The 27205-nt window shown below is 40.8% G+C and overlaps 1 protein-coding gene across 13 annotated transcripts in view; it reads left to right on the forward strand.

Moving 5' to 3' along the window:
- The window catches only part of DAAM2 (dishevelled associated activator of morphogenesis 2), a 233666-nt gene that overhangs the window by 117795 nt on the left and 88666 nt on the right, over window positions 1–27205 (forward strand). For all 13 annotated transcript variants that reach the window (XM_009685220.2, XM_009685218.2, XM_009685225.2 and 10 more), the window contains one exon: window positions 12083–12172. In XM_009685220.2, coding sequence (XP_009683515.1) covers window positions 12083–12172 — 90 coding nt within the window. The remainder of the gene's footprint in view (window positions 1–12082; window positions 12173–27205) is intronic.

The raw sequence follows: 27205 nt of genomic DNA on the forward strand, positions 1-27205 counted from the left end.
GCTTATTTCACGCATTTGTGAGTTTATTTCCCCAATATGAAACAGACACCAATAATATTTCTTCTGCCAGCTTTGGTACAGAACTGCAGTCAGATTGAAAAGGTGCTGGAAGGGTGCAGCATGTGTGGGTCATAAGCAGCATGGGAGCCTTCCAGTGGCAAAATTTACTATATCTTATCTATGATCTTGGGAGCAAATCCCCACTACCCTCTCCTATCATAGACATTGCCTTGCCATTAGCTGCTACTTTTTTTTTAGGAAGAATCCCCTACAGAGTCTCTGTAGTCTTCCTGGGCAGGCTTTGCTTTCTTTTGTATGTGGATACAGTATGCAAAAGTGACCTAGTCAGCATCTGTATATTCTATGTACTTCTGTATTAGGAACACTTAAGGGCATCTTTTTATTTTGCATTTTACCATTATTTGTTGACCGCATACAAGGAGATACTGCCCAGGCTAATAACAGAAACACCTTTTGGAAAGAGTTTAGCAGTGTGGACATGAATGTTATGCAATGGTTTACTGGGTGGAGGTTTGAAGAATAACTTCTCCAAAAAAAATTGCAAGGGGAAAGCAGATTGCAGTTACCCAATTTGGATGTTGGCCAGGGAGATCCCCAAGTCATGGAAAATTCATTGAGATTGCTTTAGTGGCTGTGCTTCAGCATTACATCTTGCATACAGAACAACAGCTGGATGAGTTTGTTGGTTGTTGGCTCTTACATTAATGATGTGAAAGAACTTTTGGATTACAAATGCTTAACCAGATTGCAATTATGATTTGTTGTTGCTTTTAGGAGATGTATTGAATATGCAAGGCAAATACTCATCCTTCTTTTATTCTTTTTCCTATATTTTGTGAATGTTTCTGATAATTGCTTTCTTAGGACTATGTAGAAAAAAATCTTTGGATGGTGTTTTCTTAACACCAGTGATATCAGTGCAGTAGTTGAGGTTCTGATTATGAGGATACTTGAACAATGAGACATGATGGGGTGTGAGTGAATAACCAAATATACTGTAATGCCTTCACTTTAGTGTTTGACTATGGAAATACTTGGCTTGTGTGAGTGAAGAGTATTGTGGAATTGCCCTTCACTTCATCCTGGAGGAGATAAGCCTTATAGGTGGATGTTCTTATAGCCAGTCTAGATCGATTAGTAATAAATACAGCACGTCTCCGTTTGTTGAAGTAGGAGTTAACAATTAGCTGAAAGGGACCAATAGACTGATAAGTCTATTCTATTTCTACAGTCTATGCTATCGATTGCAGAATGAGCCTATGCTGTAGGCTCTCTAGTGAAGAAGTTTAGACTCTGTTATGTCAATAACAATTTAAAGCTGGGAAATTGAGTTAGGGATTGATATTTTGCACTAATGTAAATTCAGAGTAACTCCACTCAGTTTAATGGAGTTAGTGAGACATTCTGATCTCTAGTTTGCACTACTGAATCTGGAGTAATTATTCTGAAAGCCAGAGAACTACAGCCAGCTTCTGATTTCATTTCTAACCATATAAATCTGAACTAATGCCACAAATTATGTTGATTTATTGGCGTTCCTTTGAGTTTACCCATGCGTGTAAGAGCTGAGTTTGGGCCTACGTGTCTGAGCTCTAAGAACAAAGTTTGATAAGACATTAATTTCACTCATGAAATTCTTAACTGACCTCTCAGTTCCTCCTGGCCTTTTACATAGTATTTTATCAGAGAGTTAAAGGTCAGCCAAGGTCTGGTTTGCACATATTTTCCTCCACAAGGGCATATGGTAAATAGGATGCACACGAGAGGATAAAGTTGAGAGGTGGCACCAACGGCCCTGGAAATTCAGCCTGCCTTTGGCACAGGGCTGTAGCAGCAGTGATTCTTTCCCTGTGCCTTTCCCAGCCTGCGTTCTGTGAGTTGAGCCAGCAGGACTCTGTTTGGGCAGGAAGCAATCAGAGAGGTGTGTGCCTGTGTGCTTTGGCACAGTGCGAGCTGTGAATTACTCCAGCATAGGAACCTCCTCTGAACTCATTAGTATTAAAACAGAACAGAAGAGACTTTGTAGGCGGGGGAGGGAGAGGGTGGGGAAACCGGAAAGGTAGCAGTTTAGACTGCAGTTTCCTAATAACCTTTCCCACACCTACTTTCCCATATGGGGGTCTCATCTAAAGGACTTTGGCATGAAAAATAAACCTTGGCCCATGGAGGGGGAAAGGGGAGGGGGAGGGAAATGAGGGAAGGAAAAGGAAGGGAAATGAAGGGCGGAGAACGGGCATTGGGCTGAGGTGGCAGAACTTATTATTATTTAGTGTTATATATGGTGATACTAGAAGCTCTGTTTGAGATGTCTGATACACTGTGTATAACCAAAGTGTGGAGATAAATGTGGAACTTAAGCAAGTCCCCAGAGGACTTGCAACCTGTCAGAGTGAAAAGATGCAACAAGCAGAATTTTTTGACTTCAGTTCTGTTTAGTGTTTTTCTTTAATGACTGTATGGTGGAATACTGAGTATACTTATTATCTTTGCTGATGGCGTGAAGCTGTAAAGACTGTGAATATGCTAAAGGGCAAGCTTAGAAGAAAATGGAGAAATTGTGTGGGAAAAAATAGAATGGGATTCAATGGGAAGAGATAAAATGCGCTCCATCTAGGAGCAAGTCTGAAAATACAAGATGGAAGCAGCCATGTAGGTATACTTCTGTAGGAAAGGAATGGGTTTATAGTGGATCATGAGCAAACATGAGTCATGCTGCTTTAAAAAAAAAAAAAAAGTCATGGGGTATATAACCAGGAATGCAGTCTGGAAGATGCATGAAGTAATCTTTGCACTCAGCATTGGTAAGGTCTCAGCTGGAACACTGTGTCCATTTTTGAACAGTGCACTTCAAGAAAGATGTACTTTGACTGGAGAGAATCCGGAAGTCAATTACAAGAATGAGAGGTCCAGAGGACATGACCTCTAAGAAGAAGTGAAAGAGCTGGGTTTTTTTAGCCTCAAGAAAGAAGACTGAGGAGGAACATTACAGCAGTCTTTAATAGGCTTGCAAGCTGTTATCAAGAGGAAGGAAAAAAACTGCTTTCTGCGTCTGTGGTTGATAGGGCTGGAAGTAATAGGCTTAAATTGCAGCAGCAGGGATTTAGATTAGATATGAGCCTGACTATTCAGTTTTCATCCCCATCCCTCTCCTTGGGCTCATTCCTGCAACCCATCTTTGTAACAGATGAAGCAGTGATGGCAGTCAACTTTTGACATTACTACCTTCATATGGTGTCCACCTAAAGAGGAATACCCATGAAGCCTCCCTCTTGTTGTACCCATGTTATAGCTCTGTATATATGAAAATGTATGTCTGAATCATGATCTCTCTCTCTCTCTCTAAACACCTGTGTGTATATTGTTGCATAAATACTGATTTTCCTCGTTCTTTCTCTCTATTTGCCCAGCAGATTGGTGTCTTAAGCATGCAGTTTTTCTGTGAAGGGCAAAAAAAGGAACAGCAGACAGCTGATTCTAGTGGCCTGTAAAAGGGGACTGGCAGGTTAGGCCTTGTATGTGCTTGGATGCCATCAAGCCACACAGACCTTTGAGAAGCAGGAGTGAGACAGGATTTAGCTCTTTTCCAAGAAGCAAACAAGAAATTACCCAATGATTAAGGAGAAAGTAAGAAAACAGTACAGCGCGATATGGGGATGGGAGGGGAGTTGGTTAATTGGCTTTTGGTAAGAGGAATTTCTCTGCCAAAAATCAGTGTCCTTGGTGGAGGAAATTCTTACTTTGATGCTGACCCTTAAGAATGAATAACTGTTATGATGGCAGGGTAGAAGGGAAACACCTCAGCCCATTTGCCTTCCAGTACATTGACTCCAGATGTTTTCTGCCTTGTACTGTCATGACTAAGAATCAAGAGATTCAGACCTCTAATAACGCTGACATTCTAAAGCCACACTTACTGAATAGCAAGAAGGAAGAAGAGTGCAATGGGAATCACAGCCTTTTGTTTGTCTGTTTTTCGACTTTTTACAGTGATATCCATGGCCATAGCTGAAATGTAAACATTACTTCCTAAGCCAGCGGGGTGTGTGAGCGATTCATGTGAGCGTACTGGTTTCATCATGCAAGATTGTATTGACAGAACGTTGTAGGTGTGGGCAGATGTTGTATGAGTTGTGTGTGTGTTATGTGCATGGAACTGAGATGTGCTTGTGTGTGTAATGTGCAAGTGGCGTAAATAGCTACACATACCCATACTAAAGGCATGGAAACCCAGCTACGTTTTCCAGTGATCTGGCTAATTCTTATCAATTAGGAAGTTGATCAAAATGTTACTCTCCACCTCATATGGTGTGTTATTTCCTTGTACTTTACAAAAATTGCTTTTAATTGCAAAGGTTAAGATGGGGTGGAAGAGTTTGTGCCGGAGGAGTTTGCTTTTTCTTTGCTTTCATGGTTTATCAGAGAACTAGGGACATGTAACTGGTGCCCAGGTGGGAACTTTTAACTAATCTGTTACATTTGCAGGTGTGGTGTCTCTGTGGGTGGTAGTGCTGTTGCCTGTTGAGAGAGCACCTGCCTTCAGTGGTTGCTGTCGCTACAGCCATGTGTTTGCCAGGCACTGCCCTGAGCAGGTGGGGAGGGAACAGGTGATTGGCTAGAGAAGGGGGCTCCACTTCACTTGGTGCCTGCATCAGCAATACTCCAATGTTTGTAGTTGTGTTTTAGGTAAAGCCTTTGTAATGTTTCTCTTGCTGGGGAGCTTTCCTGAGTAGTGTTTCTTTTGCACTGCTGTTTGCTCCCGTTTGTGCAGGGGTATAGGCAATTTGTGTAGTCAAATTAACCTCATTTACTGAGAGACAGACAGGCTTTTGGAAAGCCTTATCAACCTCCTCAATATTTGAAACGTGGACTCTTCCAGCAGGCTGCTGCTTATGTATCAGCCTGGAGATCTGGATTGGGCAAAGCAATGGAGGGAAAACTGTAGGGGAACAATCCTATACTGTCCCCTGGAGGTGGACATAGTGATTAAATAGGAGATATTTATCTGCTCTGCGTCAAGGACTAATATGCTGTTTGCAAAGAGATTGAGATGTGAAGACAACTGATTTTTATTCACCTGCTGTGGTTACCTCTGAAATGGCTTTTAGGACAGCTGCCTTTGGACCCTGTGATGAGAAACTTCTGTCTCTCTCCATCCCTCCCTGTTGGGCAGAGGCACAACTAGAACGTGAGCCATCAGCGTAACCCATTTGTTATTTGCCAAAAGGCCCTGGCACAGGCAACATGAACTGAAAAATTAAGATTCCTGGGACTGTTGTTAATGCACATGTGTAGCTTTCAGGCAATAGAAATCATATGTTAGCAATGTAGTCTCACTCAGTTCACTTGTTAACACTGTAACAGTTACGCTGGATTGGATCCTGTATTGCAAAGGCTTGTAGCATGCTGCTGACAACCTTCTCCCTGATCTCTTTCCATTGCTTCCCCTTCCTCTACAGTCCCAGAGATGTCAGAGCTGAGCTGTTTATCTCATGTCAGCTTGAGTTGTACTTCAGCATTGATTAATCCAACAACAACTACTCCCTCAAAGTGATTACACAGAGAGCAGGAACCTTCTCTGGGGCCTGCCAGAGGATGCTGGATGGGATCCCATAATGTGTCACAATCACTGTTTACCTCATAGAAAATCAAATAAATTCATCCAGAGCACAAGGCTACTTTGTGGGATCACAGCCCTGCTGTGCCATTTGGGAACGTCAGTGGAACTGGAATATTTATTGGACCTTCTTTTAGGGACATGATGACATACATCTATATAATGACCTTATGGATCTTGGGGCAACATGACATGTATTGTAGTTCATTTTGGAACCTGGGTGAATTTGGTGCTGTTAACAGACTGAGAGAGAAAGGCTGAGGTGAGTAAAGGAGAGTGTATTTGTACGTGACATGAAGAAAAGGTGAAAGAGAGTGAGGAAAAAACAGGATGGGGGGAAGAAAAGGTATATACGTGCAAGAGAGGAAGAAGAAGGGTTGGGAATGTGAACAGGAAGCAGGGTATGGGTGATACATTTAACTGAAATTCATACAGTGCAAGGTCATAACATAAAAACGAACAATCTCCTGGAACCTGAATTCTTGAGGTGAGTATGCAAGCAACTTATTCAGATAGAAAACCTCCAAGTCATGGAGATTGTAGAGTGTCTAAAGGCATCTTAATATTATTCCTACTTTCTGAGCTATGTTTCTTACTTGATGAATAGTGAAGAACCATTAAGGATAGTGCTGGTGTGATTGAGCAAAAGAAAATTTTTTGATGCTGAGCGAAAAATATTTGTAAATACTAATGCATCTTGAAAGGGACATGCACTCACCTGCTTCACAGAATCAGCCAGTCTTTTGATGCAGAGAGTTGGGATTTGATTGGCTGTCTAGGCAACTTGTTCTGTAGCTTTGTCCTGGCAGGATTTTTATAGTGCCTTCTGAAGCTTTTGGTGCTGGTCATAGGTCAGATGAACTGCTGGTCTCATCCAGTCTGAGGGTTCTTAAGTTTCTATTTTGAGTTTAACAATACAGAGTAAAGTTTAACTTCTCTGTGGAGCTTTGTCAGTTTATGCCACCTGAGAATTTAGTTTCCGTGGTGCTTGTTGGTGTTGGGGCCTTGGGGCCTGGCTACCCTTTTGCTTGAGTACCAATCCGCTTCTAAAGAACCAAGAAGTGCAGCAGACCTGTAGTCAGACTGGCAAAATAGGCAGGTCTGTGATCGGCAGAGCTAATGAAGCCTGTTCTCCTGTGAGTTATGTCTCATGGTTGGATTCTCTGATATAAAATAAAGATTGATTTCACACCGTAGCTATTTCCCTCTGGGGACAGTAGAAGGATCTCATTCTTTTATGTTCCCTAGGAAGCAAGGATAAGGAAATGCTGACAATTATTTTTGGTAGAGAATAACTCTATGCATGTGTTTGCAGGCAGAAATAAACTTTTACCAAAAAAAAAAAAAATATGCTTTTAGATGTCATGAACTTTTCTCAGTCATAAAAGGACCTATTTAAATGTGAAGCACAGGCCTGGGAAAGACGTAGAAAGGATGTGCTTTCAAGAGCACTGCAAGTAAGAGAGGCTATGACTTACAGACCAAAGAGGAGGAAAAAAAAAAAAAAAGGAAAAAGAAAAGCAAGTATAACTCTATCATCCATAACTGCAATTGTAAGAACTTGATGAAACAAGACAGGTACCCAGCTAAACATAAGAAGATAAACAAAATCTCATCTCCTTCTTGCCAAAATACTTATTAAGTCCATACTAATGAAATTATTGCATTTGATGAGCAAAGCATATCATGTGAGAGTTCTGTGCCACATCAGGCTGGAGATGCCAGATGTGATTCATGGGACTTTTATGATTTTAATAAGTTTGAATGTAGATTTTGAGACTGGAGCAAATGAGAGCTCAGCATTTCAATTTCATAGGAAGTTCTTAGGTCTGAAAAAAGTTTTTATTCCAAATCAGATGAGTGCTAGGAATTTCTAAATTCCTCCTGGCAAGGAAATTCCAAATATATTTCCATTTGAATATTTTTTTTTCCTGAAGGTTGCTGGGGGGGCGGGTACTGTTTTGAGTTGTTTTTTACAGAAGGGAGTGGCTTTCTGCCCTTAAGTCCCTGGAAGACTCCCTGGGCTGACTAGGCTGATGTCAGCCTTTGGAACTGGGGCAAGTAGAATGACAAAGCCTTGAAATTGAGGGAACCTCCCATGAAGGTCCAGACAGACCTAGAAAAGCTTGTTTAAGCTGTGGATATCAAGTCTCCTGGTCGCCAGATGAAGCAGCAGCTATCTGGTAGCACTATGCTGCCTTTTCACAGGCGTCTTAATGGCAGAGATGTGATGCAAGTCTCAGCACAGTTATTACTAGGCATTAAAGATTCTCCAGTAGAACCAATCTCCTCTACATTCCCAAATATTGCTTATTCTCTATATTAATTTTATTTCACATTATTAAGAAAAGTGCTGCCCAGTCTAAATGAGAAATGTCATTCTGTTGAGCTCATTTTGGACTCTGAGTGATATCGTCATCAGACCAATGGCTACCAAGCATGAAATCTAGCTTTCACGTTTTGACGAATGTTCTCAAAAACAAGGGGCATAATGTGGTTTTAAATGTCACAAAATACTGTTTTATGTTTCCTGCCCGTTCCTCCTTCTGATTCCCTATCCTTTTCTGTCTCTTCTTTCCTTGGGCTGTAGCCATTTTGAATGGAGGCCATCTTCCCGTTTGGCCAGAGAAGTGGACTGGAAATATTTGTGCCTCAGATCCAGCTCCAGTACATTTTAAATGTTTTATCATCAAAACTCAACCTATGTCAGTAAAAAATTCCCACATGGGAGTGAAATTAACGGAAAATATCTATCTCTCAGTAAATAAAAAAGGAAATAGATAATGGGGAGAAATATAAGGCATAGTACCTGGATGTACTTTACATCTCCCTGAGGCCAGCCTGGCAAATGTCTTTTTAATCTGTTTCATGAGAGCACTTGCAACTTGGAGTACTTTCAAGAGCCAGGAGGCTGAGCTCCATTGTGCAGGATGATGCTGGCATGTATTGCTGGAACCAAGCTGTCCACCCAAGACATGGAAGAGGAATTACTACGTTTCTTTTGGGAAATTGGCAAAGGTGATGGAGGAGAGCTTTTTTCCTCTTCGTTCTGACAGAACCTCTTTTCTTCCCCTTTATGCTTGCTCCTCCTTTCAGTCACGTGGGCTTCCATAACCTTGCTCTAACCCTACTCTTGATGATTCCATTCAGAGGTTGTGGTTCTTCCCCTTCCCTGCCAACCTTTGCAGTTCCTTCCTCCTTCAATGAGCTCACTCCAGGGCCTGAAATTCTACATTTTGACAGAGTTGTCTCTTTTGTCAGGTCAGAATGACCTATTCATGGAGCAAATCACTCTTCTGAAATTTATTCAGCAGGATCTCATTTTTGATCTAGATCCTGTCATTTCCTCTGCAGTCATGGAGGTCTTTTGTCTTCCACTGTGGCAGGCAGTTGGAGATAAGACATGTAAGAATTTGGAGAATTCCTAGAAGAAGGATTCATGTCTTCTGGATTTTGCAGTGATTTCTGGTTCTTCATAGAGCGGGATATATGTAAGTGGTGTAAGTAGAGGAGGACAAGTAGGCTTCTTCCGTTCTTCTCACTCCTTTCTTCCTCTCAGTGAAGGAGCGAACCTGCCAAAGAGCGCCTACATAGTTTGGGGAAGGCTGTCAAAGAGCTTGAATGCTGCTTTGCCTTCTGGAGAAGGTGTCTCTTTCCCTGTGCATTATTCCTGCTCATAACCTGACCCTCTGACCTGGGTGTTGGAGCCCAGAATTTTGCCTCCTAATGAAGACAAACACTAGCTGCTTCAAAAGGAAGGGTAATCAATCCTCTCAGTCCATGTGTGCTGTTTTTCAGTTGGGTTTGTTTGGATCTGCCTTCAAGTTACACCTGGAAGCCTGAGCCATGTTCCTGCTAGCGTGTTACTTGAGATATGTAATGACTTCTCATACTCTTCTGGTTTGGTCCTCCTGAATCATGGCAAAGTGGGGTTCAGATGCACTTTATTCCCACTGGATCCTCCATCCCTTCAACCTGCCTTTCCAGATGTCTGTCCTGAAAAGAATGTCATGCTATCAGGATGCAAAATTACGTGCTTGGGAATTGCATGTGTTTATTGTCCCATTGAGGGCAGAGTGTGCTTTATGTCCCTGATATTGACAGTGTCCACAGAAGGTTTCAGGAATGTCTAGAAGTTGCTAAGTGGCAGCATCCTGACCTCCAGGTATCTTTAGTCAATGGGAGTGGTTTCTTGATAAAAATGATTATCTTGTGCTATATCAGTTTAGATCTTCATCATTCAGTGTTGTGCATAGAACACTAGAGAGCTGGTCGGGGTGGGCAAAGGTGCTGTGAAAACCGGTTCCTTTTCAGCTTGCTGTTGTAGTTGAATTCAGCTTCTGAGAAGAGCTCTTGCTGCTTATCTGGTCTACCATCAGGCTTCAGAAAGAGCAGTGTGGATTGGAAGAGCAAGTTATTTGCTCTTTATAAAAATGAAAGCTAAAATCATTAGGCAATTTAATAAAGCAAGAGTGATTTTTTTTTTTCCTCCAAAGATTTAGCTGAGCCTGGCCAGCTCATTTCAGATGTATGTTCTGGCCCCTGTTGCTCTTCTTCCAAACCTGGCATTTCTGATTCCCTGTCTGCCCCTCCTTTCCCTCCCACACGCTTGACCTGCGACAGCATTCCTTCACTTGTCTTAAGACCTTACATGTCGTTTCTCTCTCCCTCACCCCCCAAGAATGTGATCTTGGCCTGAGCTTTCTAATTGTGTGTAGCAAGGATAAAACTCCTTGCCTCGCTTGGCTGCCCCCTTGTTTGGAAACTCACCCTAAACATTTCCACATGGTTTGCACTCTTTTTGCAAAGCTGAAGTTTTTTTTTTTCCTTTAAACTTTTTCTTATTTAAAAAAAAAAAAAAATCCTCCAGCTTCTACCTTGGGCTGCTGGCACTGACCTTGCCTTGTTACTGTTTGCATTTCTTTTGTACCTTTCTGCAGCTGAAATCTCTGTGGGCTTTTAAATCTGTCAGCAGCCGCTACCAGGCTCAGTGTGCAGTTTAGCTCACTGTTTTCACAAGTTTCCCAGCCCTGAAATCTTTCCAAATGAGCCATTGTTGGGCTGAGTTAAAGAGGTATTGTCTCTGCTTGGGCTAGGTTAGTGTGGGTGCCAGAATCTGCCTGTGCAGTTTTATTAGTGCTGCAATGTCATCTTCATATTGGATTCCTGGGTACTTCCCTCTACAAATGCTTTTAAATATATAATGGGGGACAAAGCTACCAGAATTGATTCATTGAAACATTATTTGAAGCTTGTTTTTATATTGCACAACTTGTCTTTATATTTAGACATCTTCATCTGTCCTTGATAGCGCAGGCTGCTTGCTCTGAAGATCATTATTCGTTTAATTCCCATTAGTACCTGAAACTGCTAACTGTGATTGGAGCCTCATTCTGGTCAGTGTTGAATAAACACACAGCAAGTAGCAGTCGCTGCCTTGATGATTTTATAGACGCATTATGTAGGAGAGGGTGTATTGTTACCAGCCTTTTACAGAATTAGAAACTAAGGCCAGGGGAATTTAGTGGCATATCCAGAGGGAGCTTGTGACAGAGTTCACAAGTGAGTCAGTCCCAGATTCCAGCTTTATCCTTCATTTTACTGATGTAAGGTTGGCAAGCCACAGAGGGTATCTTTTGCTGAACTCTGTTTTCTTAACAGACCCTGAATTTGTTGGTCTGTTCAAGCTAATAGGGAACAGGTTATATGGAGGGTGATCCTTTACTTCTGAAAAGCCAGTTATCTCTTGCTGGGAACTGTGTGGTTCAGAGGACAAGTGTCCAGGGAATGGAAACTTTTCAATCTCTAGGTTGTTTTTGACATTGCTGCTGTTAGACAACTGTTTCATGGCCTTTGTATAAAAGATTTGGTGATTTCACTGTTCTCTTTCTAGAAGATCATCAGCCCTGGGAAGAAACAAACCCCTATTGTGTCCATTAGTCTCTGCTCAGAACTAGAAGAAAGGGGCATGCATCTTAAACATATTGGTAGCATTAGCTGCAGATTGGGCTGGTGCTGCAGGCTGGAAAAAAGGTGTATTGACTTTTTAGCCTTTCTTTAAGAAACACAAAGAGTGTCTCTGTTATGTAAGCTAGTGCTTTGAGTCTTTTCAGTTCACTCCTTTCATGACATGTAATTTGTTGCCCCAACTGTGATCTTTCCCACTCCTGTGGGGATACTAATCCTTAGTAAAGGAAGTTTGGTGCTGCAGTTGTTCAGGCTGTCCCTTTTTATAGGTTCTGCTCTGCAGCAGCAAGACAAAAATTGTGAAACCAAATGCATGGTCAAAGAGATGGGGGACAATAAGGAACTTTCGGGGGGACAGTCTTTGGGAGGCACTAAGTCTTTTGATTGAAAGCTAGTAAATTCCTCCCAATGTATGAGAAGTTGTTAGTGCAGCTGTTGACTGTGTGTTTTGTTTTGTTTTTTCTTTTTCACAATCTCCAGGATGAGTTGGATCTCACAGATAAGAACAGAGAGGCTATGTTTGCACTCCCTCCAGAGAAGAAATGGCAGATTTACTGCAGCAAAAAGAAGGTACCGTTGTCCTGATTGAAGTAGCTAACCGATAAATTCTATGTGCATGTAAATAATTACTGACATACATCTAGGTTTGAACTACATATTTATCCACTGGTTTTTCAAGAACATGATAGAGTGATGTGAGGATTTTTATTGGCATGAATAATTGACAAGTTAGTCATATGTTGTCCCATTTTGAATCTTCCACTTGTTTTTTCTTTGAGCTAGAAGAAAACCTGTCATTGAAATATTTTAAAGAATATTTTGAAATGTTTATTGCCCTCTTACATGAAGCCGTCTGTAGATCACATAGGAAATCAGTTACTGAAATCTTTCAGAATGTCTTCAAGTATCTCTAGTGTGCATAATAATAATAATAATGGTATTTTAAAACCTTGTTGTTCAAGATCTTCCAGAGCTAATAGGAAATGTTGTGTATTGCATTGGAAAATGAGAAATACCTGCTCATATCAATTTCTATGCGATACTTCTTTGTTCAAAGTCTTCAAATTTCTGACAAACCAATGAGAGAGCCAGTACATCGGAGGCTGATATTTACTCTGGGTATCTCGTCCCTAGAAGAATGATGGCCAAGAGAATTGACAAGCTGTATCACTCTTGTGAAACATGAAAAAGAGGTATTCCTGCAGGAGTGGTGTGGAAGAAATTTTTTGCTGCTGTAGGAAGGAAACAGATAGTAGGAAATAAAGACAGCGTGTATTTGTTAACAATGAATGTTAAGGGGAAAAAAAGGTGTGGCAAGTTTGTTGGTTAGTTTTATTTCTCAAGAGTGTGTAATTCATGCTATGAGAGCATCAGTCTTTGTATGTGCTACTACATAGCAGAAGCTGGAAGAGAAGGTTTAGATTTCCATACTAAAGGTAGCGTTTCAATCTGCTGATGTTGATCCTTCTGGGGTCATTGTATTTGCTGCTGTTCACATACTTGTTCTGTGAGTAAGTCAAGACCTTTGGTATCTGAGACTGCCAACCTGACTTAGCTTTTTTGCAACGCAATTAAAGAAAGCCTCAGTCAAACCAGTCAGGTTGGTTTGCTTTTGGTTTGTATGAATCACAGGGAGAAGTTAATAGCAACAGATAAGTTACAGTGTTTCAGAGCTAGCAATAATCCAGGAATTGCATAAGAATATTCTAGGCTCAGTTATATTCAGTGCTTTCCATTCTTCTTCCTGCTGATACATAGAGCTTGCACATGAAGGGAAGGTGCAGGCTGCTGTGATTAACGTCTGCTTTACATTTTTTCTGGCAGGCTCAGCTGGCTTTTTCAGCTCTAGTGGGAGAGGATCTATTTGTAGCCATCTTAGAGAACCACACATTCCATCTCCTGGACCAGTCAGCTTTGGCAGGAAGCTTCAGACTTTAATGTATTTAATATGTTGGTTGGATTCACTACATTACACTACAGGCAGTGGATTTGATATAAGAATACTGAAGACCTCCAGAGTTAAAGGAGCCACACACTGGAAAATCTTTATAATGCGTGTATAGTGCAACCTCAGTTAGCTGAACTCCAGCTATCTAAAATGATGTGCTAACTGGAACAGGATACTGTTGCCAGATGTCTATTCATTACATTGCAGATACTTTCAATTACTTGAAACCTTAACTGTCTGATATTATTCATTGTTTCCCTTCACAGGCAGTCAGATGATTCGTGCTGACACATCTCTCTCTCTAGCTGACTGCCTAATCCACCTACAGTCGTTGTTTTACAGTGACAAAATAAGTGTGTTGCAGGCTGCCCTGTAGAGAAAAACTCTCGCTTCCCTGAAGAGTTTATATTCTAACTTTAGCCACAGAGGGCCCAGTTCCTCACTTAAAAGAACTCTGTCAGCTATCCAGGATAAGCGCCTGAAGGGCTCTGTCTTGCTAGGTGCTAGGTTCTCCAAGTTTTCTAGTATGTGAGGGCTCTACATCCCCCCCGTTGAGGAAAAGCCTTGTTGTGCTCCAGGTGAAAACAGTATCAACTAGAAGGTCAAGAAGTACAGGTTGAGGGAACTGTTTACATCCATTAATCTAAGATGCCTTTTCTAGTCTAAAACTAATGGAAGGTCAGAGCTCTCAGATTTGCTCCAAAAATGGCAAGACTAGTGAATTGTCTTAACTAAACAAATGTCACTTGCAAGAATGAAGATCATAGTTTGCTGATGGCAGATTGTTCATTTATTTTGATGGTTAGGCTTCAGACATAATCTTTTATGGCACTTGTTCCCAATGTCCTAGTAGAAAGTCACTGTTGTAAGAGTCATTCCACCTGTTTCTGATATCAAACCATTCTAAAGGAATGAGGAAAGACATGTAAGTATGTGTATTTGAAGTTGTGTGTCGGGGACATAGCTCAGCAAATCGAAGTTCCATAAGGCTCAAAGGAGATTCAGGTATGGATTGAAATTAGTGATTGTGGGTAATATCTACAGAGGCATGTAGCTATTGTATCGTATAGCCAAGCTTGCTTTGGTAATTTTTGGCTGTTCTAGTTTTGCATCTGAAACCACTAGCACTAGTACTAAAAACAAATACTCCACGATTTGATCTAAAGGTATAGCTGCTTCAGCTGGTACCTGTAGTGAACTCTTCACTCTCACTTGTGGAGTAGCTATTTGCAAGGAATAAAGGCTGCTGTATTGGAAAATGTTAATGTGTTCCTCTCTGTCTCAGCTGTTCCTTCACCTTGTCATTAAAAACCTGTGTAGAGTGCATTAGAAGAGGTACAATAGTCTTCATTTGCATCAGAAGGATCATTAACTGTCCCCACTGCTGGCACCCTGACCCTCTACCTAAAATACCAGTCCTACATGTTTTAGATTGCCTCTTTCTATATAGTATGAACTTTCCTTGATACCATGCTGGAACATCAAGGTTAGAAATAAAGCCTTATGTAGATAGAATGCAAATGATGACATCCTCACCCAGCTCATGTACCTAATTTTGATTTTGTTTAGGATAATCTTCATGTCTCACTATCACTTGAAACTTAGAGTTATATAAAACATACACTCCACTTTTTTAATTCCTGTACAATTCCCCCTGAATTTCCTGAGAGTCACATTTTTTGCAGGAAGTGGATCAAGCACTAGACTGTGCATTCAGATGTATTTATTTTTAAATAGTAAACTTTCTGATGCCAAAGCTTAGAAAAATGCTATTACTAAGTACTATTTTAACAGGAGCCAGTACTAAGGTGCATAATCTTTTTACATATTGGTGAAATAATTTCATAGAAAGAAAAAGTTTCAGTTCAGTTATTTAGCCTGTTAAATGAGCTCATATTAGGATTCAAAAAAACAGGTAGAAAATGCAGATACTGCACTCCTTCAGCATACATTCCTTTGGATGCAGCCTGCATTTCGAATAATAAGGCCTCATTGTGCAGGCAATAGCTTATTACTCTGTACAATCTGACTAGCTCTTAAACTTATTACTATTGGAAAGCAAGTCAAGTTGTTTTCTTTTTATGGCCTTTGCCTGCCTCCTGAGACTAATTTGTAAGCCTTCAGTTGAGCAGATTTCATTAGGAAGCAAGCATATTTTGCGAAGTTAGACAAGTTAGGTTTTCTGGACTTCTGTGTTTCTTTGAGGAAGAATTGGTAGCAAATCTCTTTCCAAAGTACAATCAAACTGGATGAGCTGTATCATACAGCTCCTCTCCAAACATAGAACAAAGTGAAAAGCCCCATCCTAATAACTGAGTGTGTTGAAATCTCCTTAATATTTTGGGGTTATTTTATACTGTTCCTATCTTAGGTGTACCGTAGAATAGCTGCTGTGAGTCAATTGTTCTTTACCTACTCAAGAAATAATACAAAATTGAGTAGTGAAGCAATAATCAATGCCCTGTAGCTTTGCAGAAAGGGGCTTTTATGGCATCTGAAAGAAGAGTCCGTGCTTATAATCCTCAAACTGGTGATTTTTTTGTTATGGGGAAGGGAACTAGAGAAAGACTTCTCTCCAATAGTAAAACAAAGTTAAAAAAAATTCTGAGGACAATTTCTCTGAAACGTATGCTCTGAAACCAGCCAATGTGCAGAAAAGGGAATTTTTGTATGATTCCATCACCTGCAATTATTTTTTTTTAATATCATATCAATTACATTTTTCATCTACCTAATGGATAAAAAATCTAATAAACTGAGTTTGGGAACAGGAATCAGGAAACTCCTTGGTTCTAAAATTCTTTGATCTAAATTGCTGGATAATTTCAAAGAACTTCTGATTATTATGTTTATATATAAACACATTTCTCTATATCTGAATAAAACTTCGTAAGTAGTGGGGACGTTAGGAAGCCTCATGGCAAGGTCATGCCATCCTCTCACACCTTTTTCCTGACCGTATACATGTGCCTTGGCCTCATGCCACATACTTCTTTTTCTTTTTTTTTGGATCAACTCTCAAATATTTTCAGTTTAAGAACTGTTCATTCTTTTGCATTGCTGCACCTATCTGTCTTCTAAGATTTTCTTGTAGGAATGGATTTGTGGTGCCATACCCGGGAGCACTCACTGCGAGGAGCAGGAGGAATCAAGTGGAAGACCTGTTCATGCCTTACACAAACACTGAAGAGTCTAAGTCCTGTAGGACTGAGGCCGGGGATTGCTATTGACACCAGGGAGGCTGCAGTCCGGGTGCAGTGTGTCCCAGGTGCAGTCCTGAAGAAACTTTACCCCTCTCCCAGCAGCTGCTGCATCATCTGACATGCAGTTCCCTTTTTCTCGTGTAAGGGCTGTATCTAGCCCTATGTTAGGCTTCCAGTGCCTTTAGGAATTCCAGCCTTAGTCAGGCATTAACTTTTAAGACTTTTACTGCAGGCTTTTTATAATATTTGCAGCTCAATTTCACAAACTCCCACTTTGGTCCCATGCTGACTGTCTAATGTTAATGAAGATAATGTCTACATGTCAGGGTTTTTTTTCTTTCTTTGAGAGTTTCTCTTTAAACTTTGCCCTTGTGGTTTGCATTGTCAGCAAAATGTCACCATAAAAAAGTATAGCTTGATATTGTGCAGCTGTATATAGAGCAAGATACTTCTGTCCTCCACCCCCATGCCCAGGCCTGTCTTCATATTCCTGCAGAGCTGTAAGCAACATCTCCAGTATAACACCAGCCCAGACTATATTACTGCTATAAACCCTATTGGAAACCCAGATGCATTTCCAGCTTTCAGAAAGAGCATTTCGACGTAGACCATGGATGAATCCTCCCATTAAAACTATAAACATATCTAAATACAAAATCCATACATATGTATGTCTGTGTATGTGTGTGTGTGCGCGCATATGTGTGTGTGTATGTGTCTGTGTGTATGTGTGTGTGTGTGTATATGTGTGTGTAAATCTCCTGAAGGAATCTGAGCTGCTTTTGCAGCTCTGATGTAATTACCTGGCCTAATGGGGACACAGCAGAAGAAGGATGCAAGTATCAAACCTGGAGTCCTCCTGGCCTTTGGAGGAAACTTTAAAAAGTGAGTGAAAGTTCCTGCGCACAGCGCTTGTTTTTAGGTTGCTCTATGCAGTGTTTGCCCTGTAAAGTGTAGTTTCAACTTGGGTAAGATAGAGGCACTTATTTCTCAGCCAGAAGTGAATTGGCAAGGCTTTTCTTCCAATCCTGAGGTCTCTCCTCTGTATTTAAGGCTCCATATGGAGGCTGTAAGTCAGAGCAGGAGGATGCATTGCATCTGTTATGTTTAGGTTTGAGCTCTGCCATTCTTGTTGTAGGAGAAAGTGTTCATTTCCTCAGGTTCCTACTTTAAATTACATCTCTGACACGGAGATGTTCAGAGGAAGATAGATACTCCCTAAAGAAGAGAGAAACTGGATCTTCATCTGGTCTCATTTAACGATATAATACACCAGATGAAGATCACGCCATTGTGTTGTCTGGGTGTGGGTTTTTTCGTTTTGTATTGTCTGATCTAAGCTGTGAAAGCCCTTTGGGGTTCATCCTTTCTGTATGAGGAGTGCCAAGCACGTGGTTGGCTCACAGTAAATGAAGTGAGTGGTTTGAATTTGTATTGTTTTCGATTCTATCTTCTTACAAGATATTTTTCCTTTTGAAATACTCTTAGAGTCTGTTATTGATTTGGAATCTTAAAGTCTTTTAATTATGGATTTGTAATTGTATGGAGCATTTAATCTATTCCTTAGAAGTTCCCTTCTTTAAAGTTGTTTTTCTGCACTGTGTATCTGGTAGCAGCAGACATAAACACATAAGATAATTTGCTGAAGTATTTGAGAAGCCATTTATAAGGAATCCCAGTTTCAGGAGGCTTGCATATGACTTCAGGAGAGTTTTTCTCCCAGCTTGGAGTGAGGTGCTTAGGGGGAGTGTTCCTACTCTCTCTTCCTCTGAGAAGACTGAAAAAACACAAAAGAGTCCTCAGCGCACACAGCCTAAAAGCAGGAGCAGTTGGTAGATGGCAGATGACTAGAGAAGCTGTGCAGGGCTGAGAGAGCTTATAGGAAGTCTGCTGGTGGCTACGCAACGAGCATATCTGATGTGCATAGGGCAAAGCTTGCCCAGTACATGTAAGCTAGAGAATTAGACTTTATCTGAAGTCTTTAGATGACTGTTTCTGTTCCTGCTGATGCTTTAGAAGTTTAGAAGAGCCAGAGATTGGCTCTTCAGTCGACACTTTGATTTAACTCAGTGTTCAGAATTTACTTGGACAAGGCCTGGAACAATCTGTTCCAACTTTCAAATTATCCCTGCAGGTCCCTTCCACCCTGAGTTGTTATGTGATTCTATGAACAAACTGTAAACCAAACTAGGAGAGCAGCTATGTGGCCCTATAAAGAAAGGGACCAACAGTCAGGCTCTGTGCAACCCACTGTCTCTCGTGTTGTTGCTATGAGATCAGCTTCTTGAAATAAGCCATAGCAGAAGCTGTTATTTGGTCCCCTCTCAGTGCCTAGAATCCGTGTTCACTCGTGGTCTTGAGTGACTGCATCACTTCTTTAACTCAGGAGACTGACTGGTGAGACAGTCTGAAATGTGGCATTTCTCAGATGAATTCTCTGAAAATAGACTCGCTTTGAGTTAACCTATTGCTCAGTGGAAATCTCAAGATACTGCTAAGTCACAGTGGGAGGATGTTGCCCTTTGCAAACCGCTGCATTCTTTCAGCTGGATGTTTGGAAAATGCCAGCAACTGTGGAGTTAACTTGCTTTTTTCCCACCGGCATCTGTTCTTTTTTCTGTTAATAGAATGACTTCATGCTCAGATGTTTGGGATGATTTGTTAGCTGGATACTGACACCAGGTCATTCCAGTATCTCTAGTCTAGGTATTGAAGACGGGCGCATGGGTTCAGACGTTACTCTGTTGTAAATGAAAGTAACTTTTAGACCAGTAAATTCAGAGACTCTGGCCTATGACAAACGCAGGATATAATGGGATCCAACAAAATGCAGCAAAAGCGTCACTAATGCAGCAAATGCATGCATTTCCTTTTGAGTGGTGTACTTAGGTTTTTTCAGCCCGAAAGAGCTGTTTGAATGGTGGTACCTGTTAATGTGTGCTGAAGTCTGAAAGGATAGCCTCCAAATTTGTGCAACATGGGTAGCACAATGTAAAATAAAGCATAAAATGGTATCCTGTTTCCCTCTGTATCTTTTAATGTAGAGAAAGCATTCTGACTGCAAGAATAACCTTTGAGATTAATGTAAGAAACCATCCTATTCCCTTATACTTCCACATAATAATTTGGGCTTTTTTTCTCATCTCACATCAGTATAAATTTGTTGAAGTTGACCCTGTTCCATGCATAGATCAGCACACGCGAGAAGAAAATTTGGCTATTTTGTGTAGTTTATCATTAAGTTCCTGTAATTGCATCTTGATTCTTTTCCTTGGTAATTTTCCTTCTATAATAAGTACTCCAAAGTGGTTACTTTGAAATATGACATTAGAATAGGCTTGATGATGTGAGAGACTTTTCTTAAAAATAGTGTAATTACTACTACTACCCCAAATTACTCCTGTAGAAGTTGAAAGGATGAACCTGGTGTCAAGGGGAAAAGGAAAAACAAATTAAAACTGCTTGCAGAATTCAACTGATAAACCATCATTCCATCATGGAATGGTGATGCCTAAAAGACTATGGTGTGGCAGACGTTAGAGGAGACAAGGAGTTTTTCCAAATCATTCTTCTTGCTGTTTTTTTTTTTTTTTTCCATGCTGCAATGCTAACAGTTATAGACTCATTTATTTATCTTGGGAAAAGAGGTTATTTGGGGTCAGTGCCTTGAGAGTATATATTTATAATCAGGAAAAGTGTTCCCCCTCCCCCACCATGGGAACAGCATGGATTATTTTTAGTTTCTTCCTTCTTTCCCTCTCTCCCTTTGAAATTACTAACGAGAAAGGTTAACTGTTGCCTAGAAAATGCCTCCCCAGCTCTTTGATTCCAACTGCTGAAGGCATAAGTTCCATAAACTTGCCATGATATTTGTTATAGAGATTCTGAGTATGGAGGCTTTTGAGTGTCCAGCTTGAAGTTTCTGCCTTTCTCAGGTGTGCTGCTACTGCTCCATTTGAAGTTAGTACTTAACAGTTATCAAAAATCAGGCCCAGAATGCTCTTAAGTTTGTGCAGTGGTAGTTGGAAAATTCTCATCGTGATGCCTAATACTGTGTTTCTCGTTTGGCTTACATTCTGTGGGAGTTTGAGAGAATTCAGTGGGAGCAGATTCGACTCTCCAGGAGGTGGGGGGAGAACAAAACAAACATTTATCCAGCTGTCACCCCACTAAGCTGGTGTATTTTACTGTACTTAAAAACAAAAATAAGGGTGAGCAATCTGAGTCTGCTGTATGAGAAGTACATGTAAATGCTGATTGTGTAGTTTAATTGCTGACACTGGATTACGTTCTGTTCTTGTCTGTCCTCTTGTAAAAGTTTTAGGTCTCTGCAATCCAAGTATGAGTCAGTCCTCCTGATGGTATGCAATAATAGTATACTGCATAATTTGTATAATGCAGTTCTCACCATTGAGATTAGTCTCAGGTGGACAAGCAAGAGCAAAGAATATGTAAGTAACTAGCATGTTTCTCTGATACGTGAGAAGCGGATGTGGTACACACCAGGGCTCTCATTCTCCTCTGCATTCTGACTCATTGAGTGCTCAAGTTAGCAACTTAAAAGCCGTCAGCCTCTCCATCGGAATGTGTTCCCCTATCCAACATCTCTCAACTTACGCAGTGCTTCAGATAGTTTGACTGGGATTTACAGGAGGGGGACAAATAGAAAATACGTAACAACTCTCACCGTCCAACTGTTACGTCTCTTAGCAGGCCCAGAGCAGATGAAGAGAACTAGAGAAAGAAGGAGTATCAATGGAAAAACAGACAGTGGACATGTTGTCCACAGTGTGTGGACAGTGAAGGAAAACCTCTTACACTTTGGCATTAACACATTGTGTGTGCTTCCAGAGGATGTGTCCTAGGTAGCTGTGCTAGTTCTAGGTAGATGCGTCCTAGGTAGTTCTATGTATCTTTGAGCAGAGCTAGTGAAGTTTCATTCCTGTCATCAAGCGACAGGCAGACTAATTGCCTTGAATGCTAAGTGACTTTTCATTTCAATTTAGGAAAAATTGTAAGCGATTGCTTGCTGGAGATAAACAAAGCTCAACAGAAAGATAAACTTTCAATGCAGGCATGTGGCAGATAGGAGATTCACTTACACAGGATGGCCTCCTTCTGTGGTGTTTCACTAAGTTACCAAAAGAATGCCAAGAGAAGGAGAAAGGGAACTGAAAGAGAATTCTTTCTCACAGTCCAGATGACATAAATACCAGCAGGGTAGGTGTACAGTTGAAAACAGGGCTGTTGGAAGGGGGACAAGGTAAGCTGAAAGCAGCAAGCTGGAGAAGAGAGGAAAAAATCCAGTTCCGTATTCGCAGCATGTTGGCTGTAATCTAAAGTCATCTAAACAGGGGCAGTGCTAGAATGGAAACACACAGTAGTTTGACATAGCACAGTCGAAGTCGTGGGGCAAAACAGAGCTTGGATGTTCATGAAACAATAAAATATGTCTCACTATTGCCATTTCGTAGGGTTTGTTGGGATGATGGCAGGTTGTCGTCTTCATCTGCTGCAGAATCCTGACCGTGACCTCAAGCTTGCTGCAGGTTTGTGTGGACTCGGCTACGGTCCGGGAGGACAATGTGAGTCTCTAGCCCCATGGCCGGAGAGCAGGCTGTGTATGTGAAAAATTCCATGTCTTCTCCTGAAGAACTTGTGTGAAGAATGAAGATAAATTGACTTCCTGATTATTAGGGCCCTCCACAATGGACGTTTCCCTTCACCTCTAAAAAAAAGTAGATGGAATGGGGTGAGGGAAGCTAGGTTCCTCAGGATTCCTTCATTGAATTTACAGGAAACTCATGAATTACTTTATTTAGCAGTTATTTCAATTATATGATTGACTGCATAATATTGGTTGATTTATTTGGGACTTGTGAAAGTACAGCACATAAGAGGTTGTAAACATGAATATAAAGCTTAGCTAACAGGAAAGAAAGATCTTTAGGCAGCAATATAGTCAGGAGACTGTATTCAGCAAGAAGCCAAGTTCCATGACAAAGGTGAAAGTTTCAGAGGGGGAACGATGTGACATGCTGGTAGACTTCAACTTGGCAAGTAGGTTTTGTCCTGAGGGCTGAAGGAGCTGGATAATTGAGTGTGGCCTCAGCTGTATATTTAAGCAGACCAGTAAACACAAGGAGATGTCCTCTTGTTCGCTGCCCTGTACCCATAAATCAATGTCTTTTGATGCTGGGATCCCCATCCTAAAGCACAACTAAATATGTTTGCACAGGGACAAGCACACTTGCACGCTCTATAAATAATAAAACGAGGCTGATGCAGTCAGTTCTGCCAGCAAATGTACATCTGTCAGTGTTGATGAGGATGATAAAGAGCCAACAGAAGAAGAAAGAGAATGGAACATAAGGGGGTTCTTAAAACTAAAAATGTACTGTGCAGCCTTGCTATAATTTAAAGTTCCTTAGAACAGGATTCTCTACAGTAATCTATAGAAAGCCTTGTGCCAGACACAGTTATTGTAAAACTTAATCTTATTTTAAACACTGCAATTATACAGTTTATTTAAATCAGTGTTTGAGATTTCTGAGCTGGATTTCAAAAAAAAAAAACAAAAACCCTTATCTTCAGCTCATAACGACACACTAACAACCTCTTTGCCTGCTGCAGGGTGTGGCATTCCTGTCTGTTTGCAGTGTGGAAGTCTGTATCTCTGTGTGTGTGTGAGTGTGTGTGCGCATGCACGCGTGCACGTGCAGAGGAGCTGGCATGTTTTCTGGGAGAGGAGAAAGAGAAGCCTGATCCTCCTCTCCATTAGACTGACATCAATTAGAAGGAACTAATTTCACGTTATTTTGAGTGTTGTGTCAATGCTAAATGAGGTCAGAAATGGCACGTCATGTGTTTACAATTTGAAGCCTCTAGAGTGGATGTGTCCCTGGGTGCTTGTGAAGTGGAAAACGTGATGATAGACAATTCAAAATAAAGCATGTTTTTAACTTTATTGGAAAGTTCCAGCATATGGTAGGGTAAAGCATCTTTTAAAAATGGCTGGTAATCCATTATAATTTCTGAAGATCAGTAAACTTAGCAGCATTGAAGGTTCTCTCAGTGTGATGAAGAGATATCTAAGAGGGAATCTTTATCCTTCATAAAGGAATCCTATTTTCACTGTAATGCTTTTGGACTCTATCATGTCTTGTGACAGTGAGTTCCACAATTGATTTGGTATTATAAGGCATTCTCTAGTATGAATAATAATGCGAGACCTTCGATTCCTTTGAAAGACTGGTTAATAACCAGCATCAGAGGTCATTACTAGGCCAGTTGTGGTACTGCTAGCACAGGAGAGATCAGACTAACTGAAAAAAACAAAACAAAACAAAAAACCCAACCAACCAAACAAAAAAAACCCCCATGGTCTGTTAGGTAAAATATGCCTGCCTCATAATCCAGTGAATTGGAAGCATGTATGGCTATAACTGACCTTTATGAAAGGGAATTAGACCTACTCAGTTGCATGCTCCGTCTGGTAATAAAAGAATATTCCCTTTTAGTAACTTATACAGTAGACTGTTTTTGTGGCAGAAGGATTATTATCTGCACATCCATAGTTTAATTCCAGGGAGGGAAGTAATGTTTGTTTTTCTCACTCTGGATAAATTGTGATTAAAAGGCTTGGATATAACTCCCTTCCCAAAACCCCGAGAGTATTTGTGTAAATGCTAGTCATAGAGTCTGAGAAACGGAGCAGTGACTGCATCTCCCTAATGAATGGCTCAGTGCTATGGTCTGTCCTGTTTCAACATGTGTGTCTCTTGGGACCTGGTTGGCTTTTCAGAGGCATAAGCTGTCTGAAAAGCTTGGAGGTATTGTAGCTCCACTTCTGAATTAGTATTTCATCTCACAGCAGATCAAACAAGTTTGGAGCCTTTAATGAAAATACTTTTCATTTATGCAATTTCATCTGCTCTGGACTGAGATATAGCCAATAGGGTGAAGAGTGTTTTAATGAAAAAGGTAAATGTTTCTTTGAAAGCTGGACTTCTCCTTAAAGTGAACTTCAGGAAAAGTCAGAAAGTCCGTCATGGGAAAAAGGGGGAACGGTGTTTTGGATGAGAGGGCAGGACGTACGACTTCAGCGTAGATTGATTCTTGGCTGTGCTACAGACTTCCTGTGTGACTGGGAGCTGTGTAATTGTCCACGTCCCATTTTCACTGTCTCTGCTGATCTCACTGAAAGAGGGGCTGAAAAAACTAAGGCATGAATTTCTTTAAGGACTTTTGTCACTTTTCAGTGCAAGATATTACTGGATTGTAGCATATTCAGCATTAGTAACAGTTGTTGCATTAAGCTGAGTCTTTTTAAAAAAGTATCTGAAGGGAGCAGAGTCGGAAATGTGGGGGAAAAAAAAAAGTCATAGCCTCCCTCTGTCTCCAAAGCAAAGAAGACTCCCACCTTTTTTATAGCGGCCGGAATACTGATGTGGAGAGCAAGGTTCATGTCTCTGACTTTGAACAGGACAGAGCGTGGACTTGAGTCTGAATCCTGCAGATTGAGAGACCTTTCAGATGAAAGTTTTGCCAGCTAAACTGTTGTTCTGAAGAGTGCGGGAGGGCCTCATCCAGAAACAGAGACTCTTTCTCTAGCGAAGCTTTCACCTCAACTGATGTAGATCATGTTAAAAGTTAAAGTTTCAGTGAACTGACATTTTCCAAAAAACATTGTTTCATTGGAAGCTTATTTGTAATAAGGATCTCAATTCCCATTGCATTTTAATGGGAGTTATGAAACAGCTAGCTACAGGGACTTACCCATTATGCCAAATACATTTCACCCTTTTCTTAAAACATGTTAGCTTCTTGTAATGACTTGAGCCACATGATCTTTATTTTCCATACTGTATGTGATGATGTTGATCCTTTACGCTATGTAAAATAACCCATCTTTCAGATCTGTGAGAGACTAGAACGATGCATGTAGGTTGACAGAGGAGGCACCATGTTAACTTTAAGGTGAGTTTTGCAGACAAATTCAGTTCTTTGTGACCCAAGTATAAATTTGAGCATGCAGTCTCCTGACATGATATAGTGAACAAACTGGAATAGGAATTTATATTTCAATAGCCTCATGTCGTATTCTTCTTCTGTCTTTGCATGCTGTTTTTATTAAAGTGCAGAGCAGCTCAAGACTTAAAATGGTTTTCCTTGCCCATAAAACATTTTAACCCCGCATTTTGTGGCATCAAATATGAGGCTCATCCCCCTTCTCTTCTGAACAGAGCAAAATAGTGAGCTCAGCTCTCTGCAGTTCTGAAGAGATGACTTTGAAAAGGAAGTCATGTTTCCAGTGAATAGACATCATCCCTATAGCATCTACCCTTATCATACAGCGTCTGTAACATATGGTGTATTTTTAATGCATCTGTTCAAGAGGAAAGTGTTATTTTAGTTTGCATGTTAGAAGGCTTCATGAGTCATCAGCCCTGATCCTTTATCACGAGTGTGTGTGCAGGTAGTGGCAAAGTCCATGTAACGGTTGGACTCCCAGGGATGTCAAGCACCTGCTGGTCCCAGGGAGGTGGGTTATGCTGACACCCCATAAAAACAGCCCAAAAGAAATGGTGGTGGAAATATGAGAACTCTGAATTCAGTGTCAGATTAATGTCTGTTCCTAACCTGTTTATAACTCTGCCAGTGATTTTCTGGATCAGTTTTAATTGTCATGACACCATATCTCTCCCTTTTACTATATGCAAGAAGCCTTGTAAAGTTATTAATTTCATGGATACATTTGTTTTGTCACGCTCAGATTTTAAGGACATTCTCTAGAAGACTGCTTGACATTGATGGGTTCCATTTGGTGCACAGCACAATACTAGTTGTGTCATCACTGGAAAGTGAAACCCAGTGCTTCACCACAAAAGAACTTCAGTGCAGGCAGTTACTTTTCAGGCTTCCCTGTCCTCAACCTGTCTTGAAAGAAACACCAATCAGATAGACAGGGTCTTTCATTTTCATGGTCCACTAAGCCATTGAATATCTAGCATTTCCAAATTGCTTCCTTAACTCTAGTGCTTGGTACTTCTTTGCAGAAAGTCTCTTGAGAAAGGGAATAGTCTATAATTTCTGATTCTATCGGTGAAGATGGCAGTCTTTGTGCCACAAATGCTTGTCCCACCGGAATAGCAGCCCCTGAGGTTCTCTGTTCTTTAGCGAACAGCTTCCCCAGTGGGTCAAGTCTCTCAGCATTCTGTAAAAGATTTTCAGGATCAGCTGAGCAGTGCACACAGTACTTTGTTTTATTTTATTTCTTTTTGATTGTTTCAGAAGGTCCAAATATTTGCTGTACTTCATCAAGTCCTATTTTAGGTGAAGTTGTAAGTCCCGCTTTCCACCAAGGGATGGAGCATGTCCAAATTAGTGTCAAAGCGTATATAATACCTTGGCTATATTGCAGGCTTGTATGGTATCAGGATCCTGTTTTCA

The sequence above is a fragment of the Struthio camelus genome, chromosome 3 (genome assembly GCF_040807025.1).
Source record: "Struthio camelus isolate bStrCam1 chromosome 3, bStrCam1.hap1, whole genome shotgun sequence".
Lineage (NCBI taxonomy): Eukaryota > Metazoa > Chordata > Aves > Struthioniformes > Struthionidae > Struthio > Struthio camelus.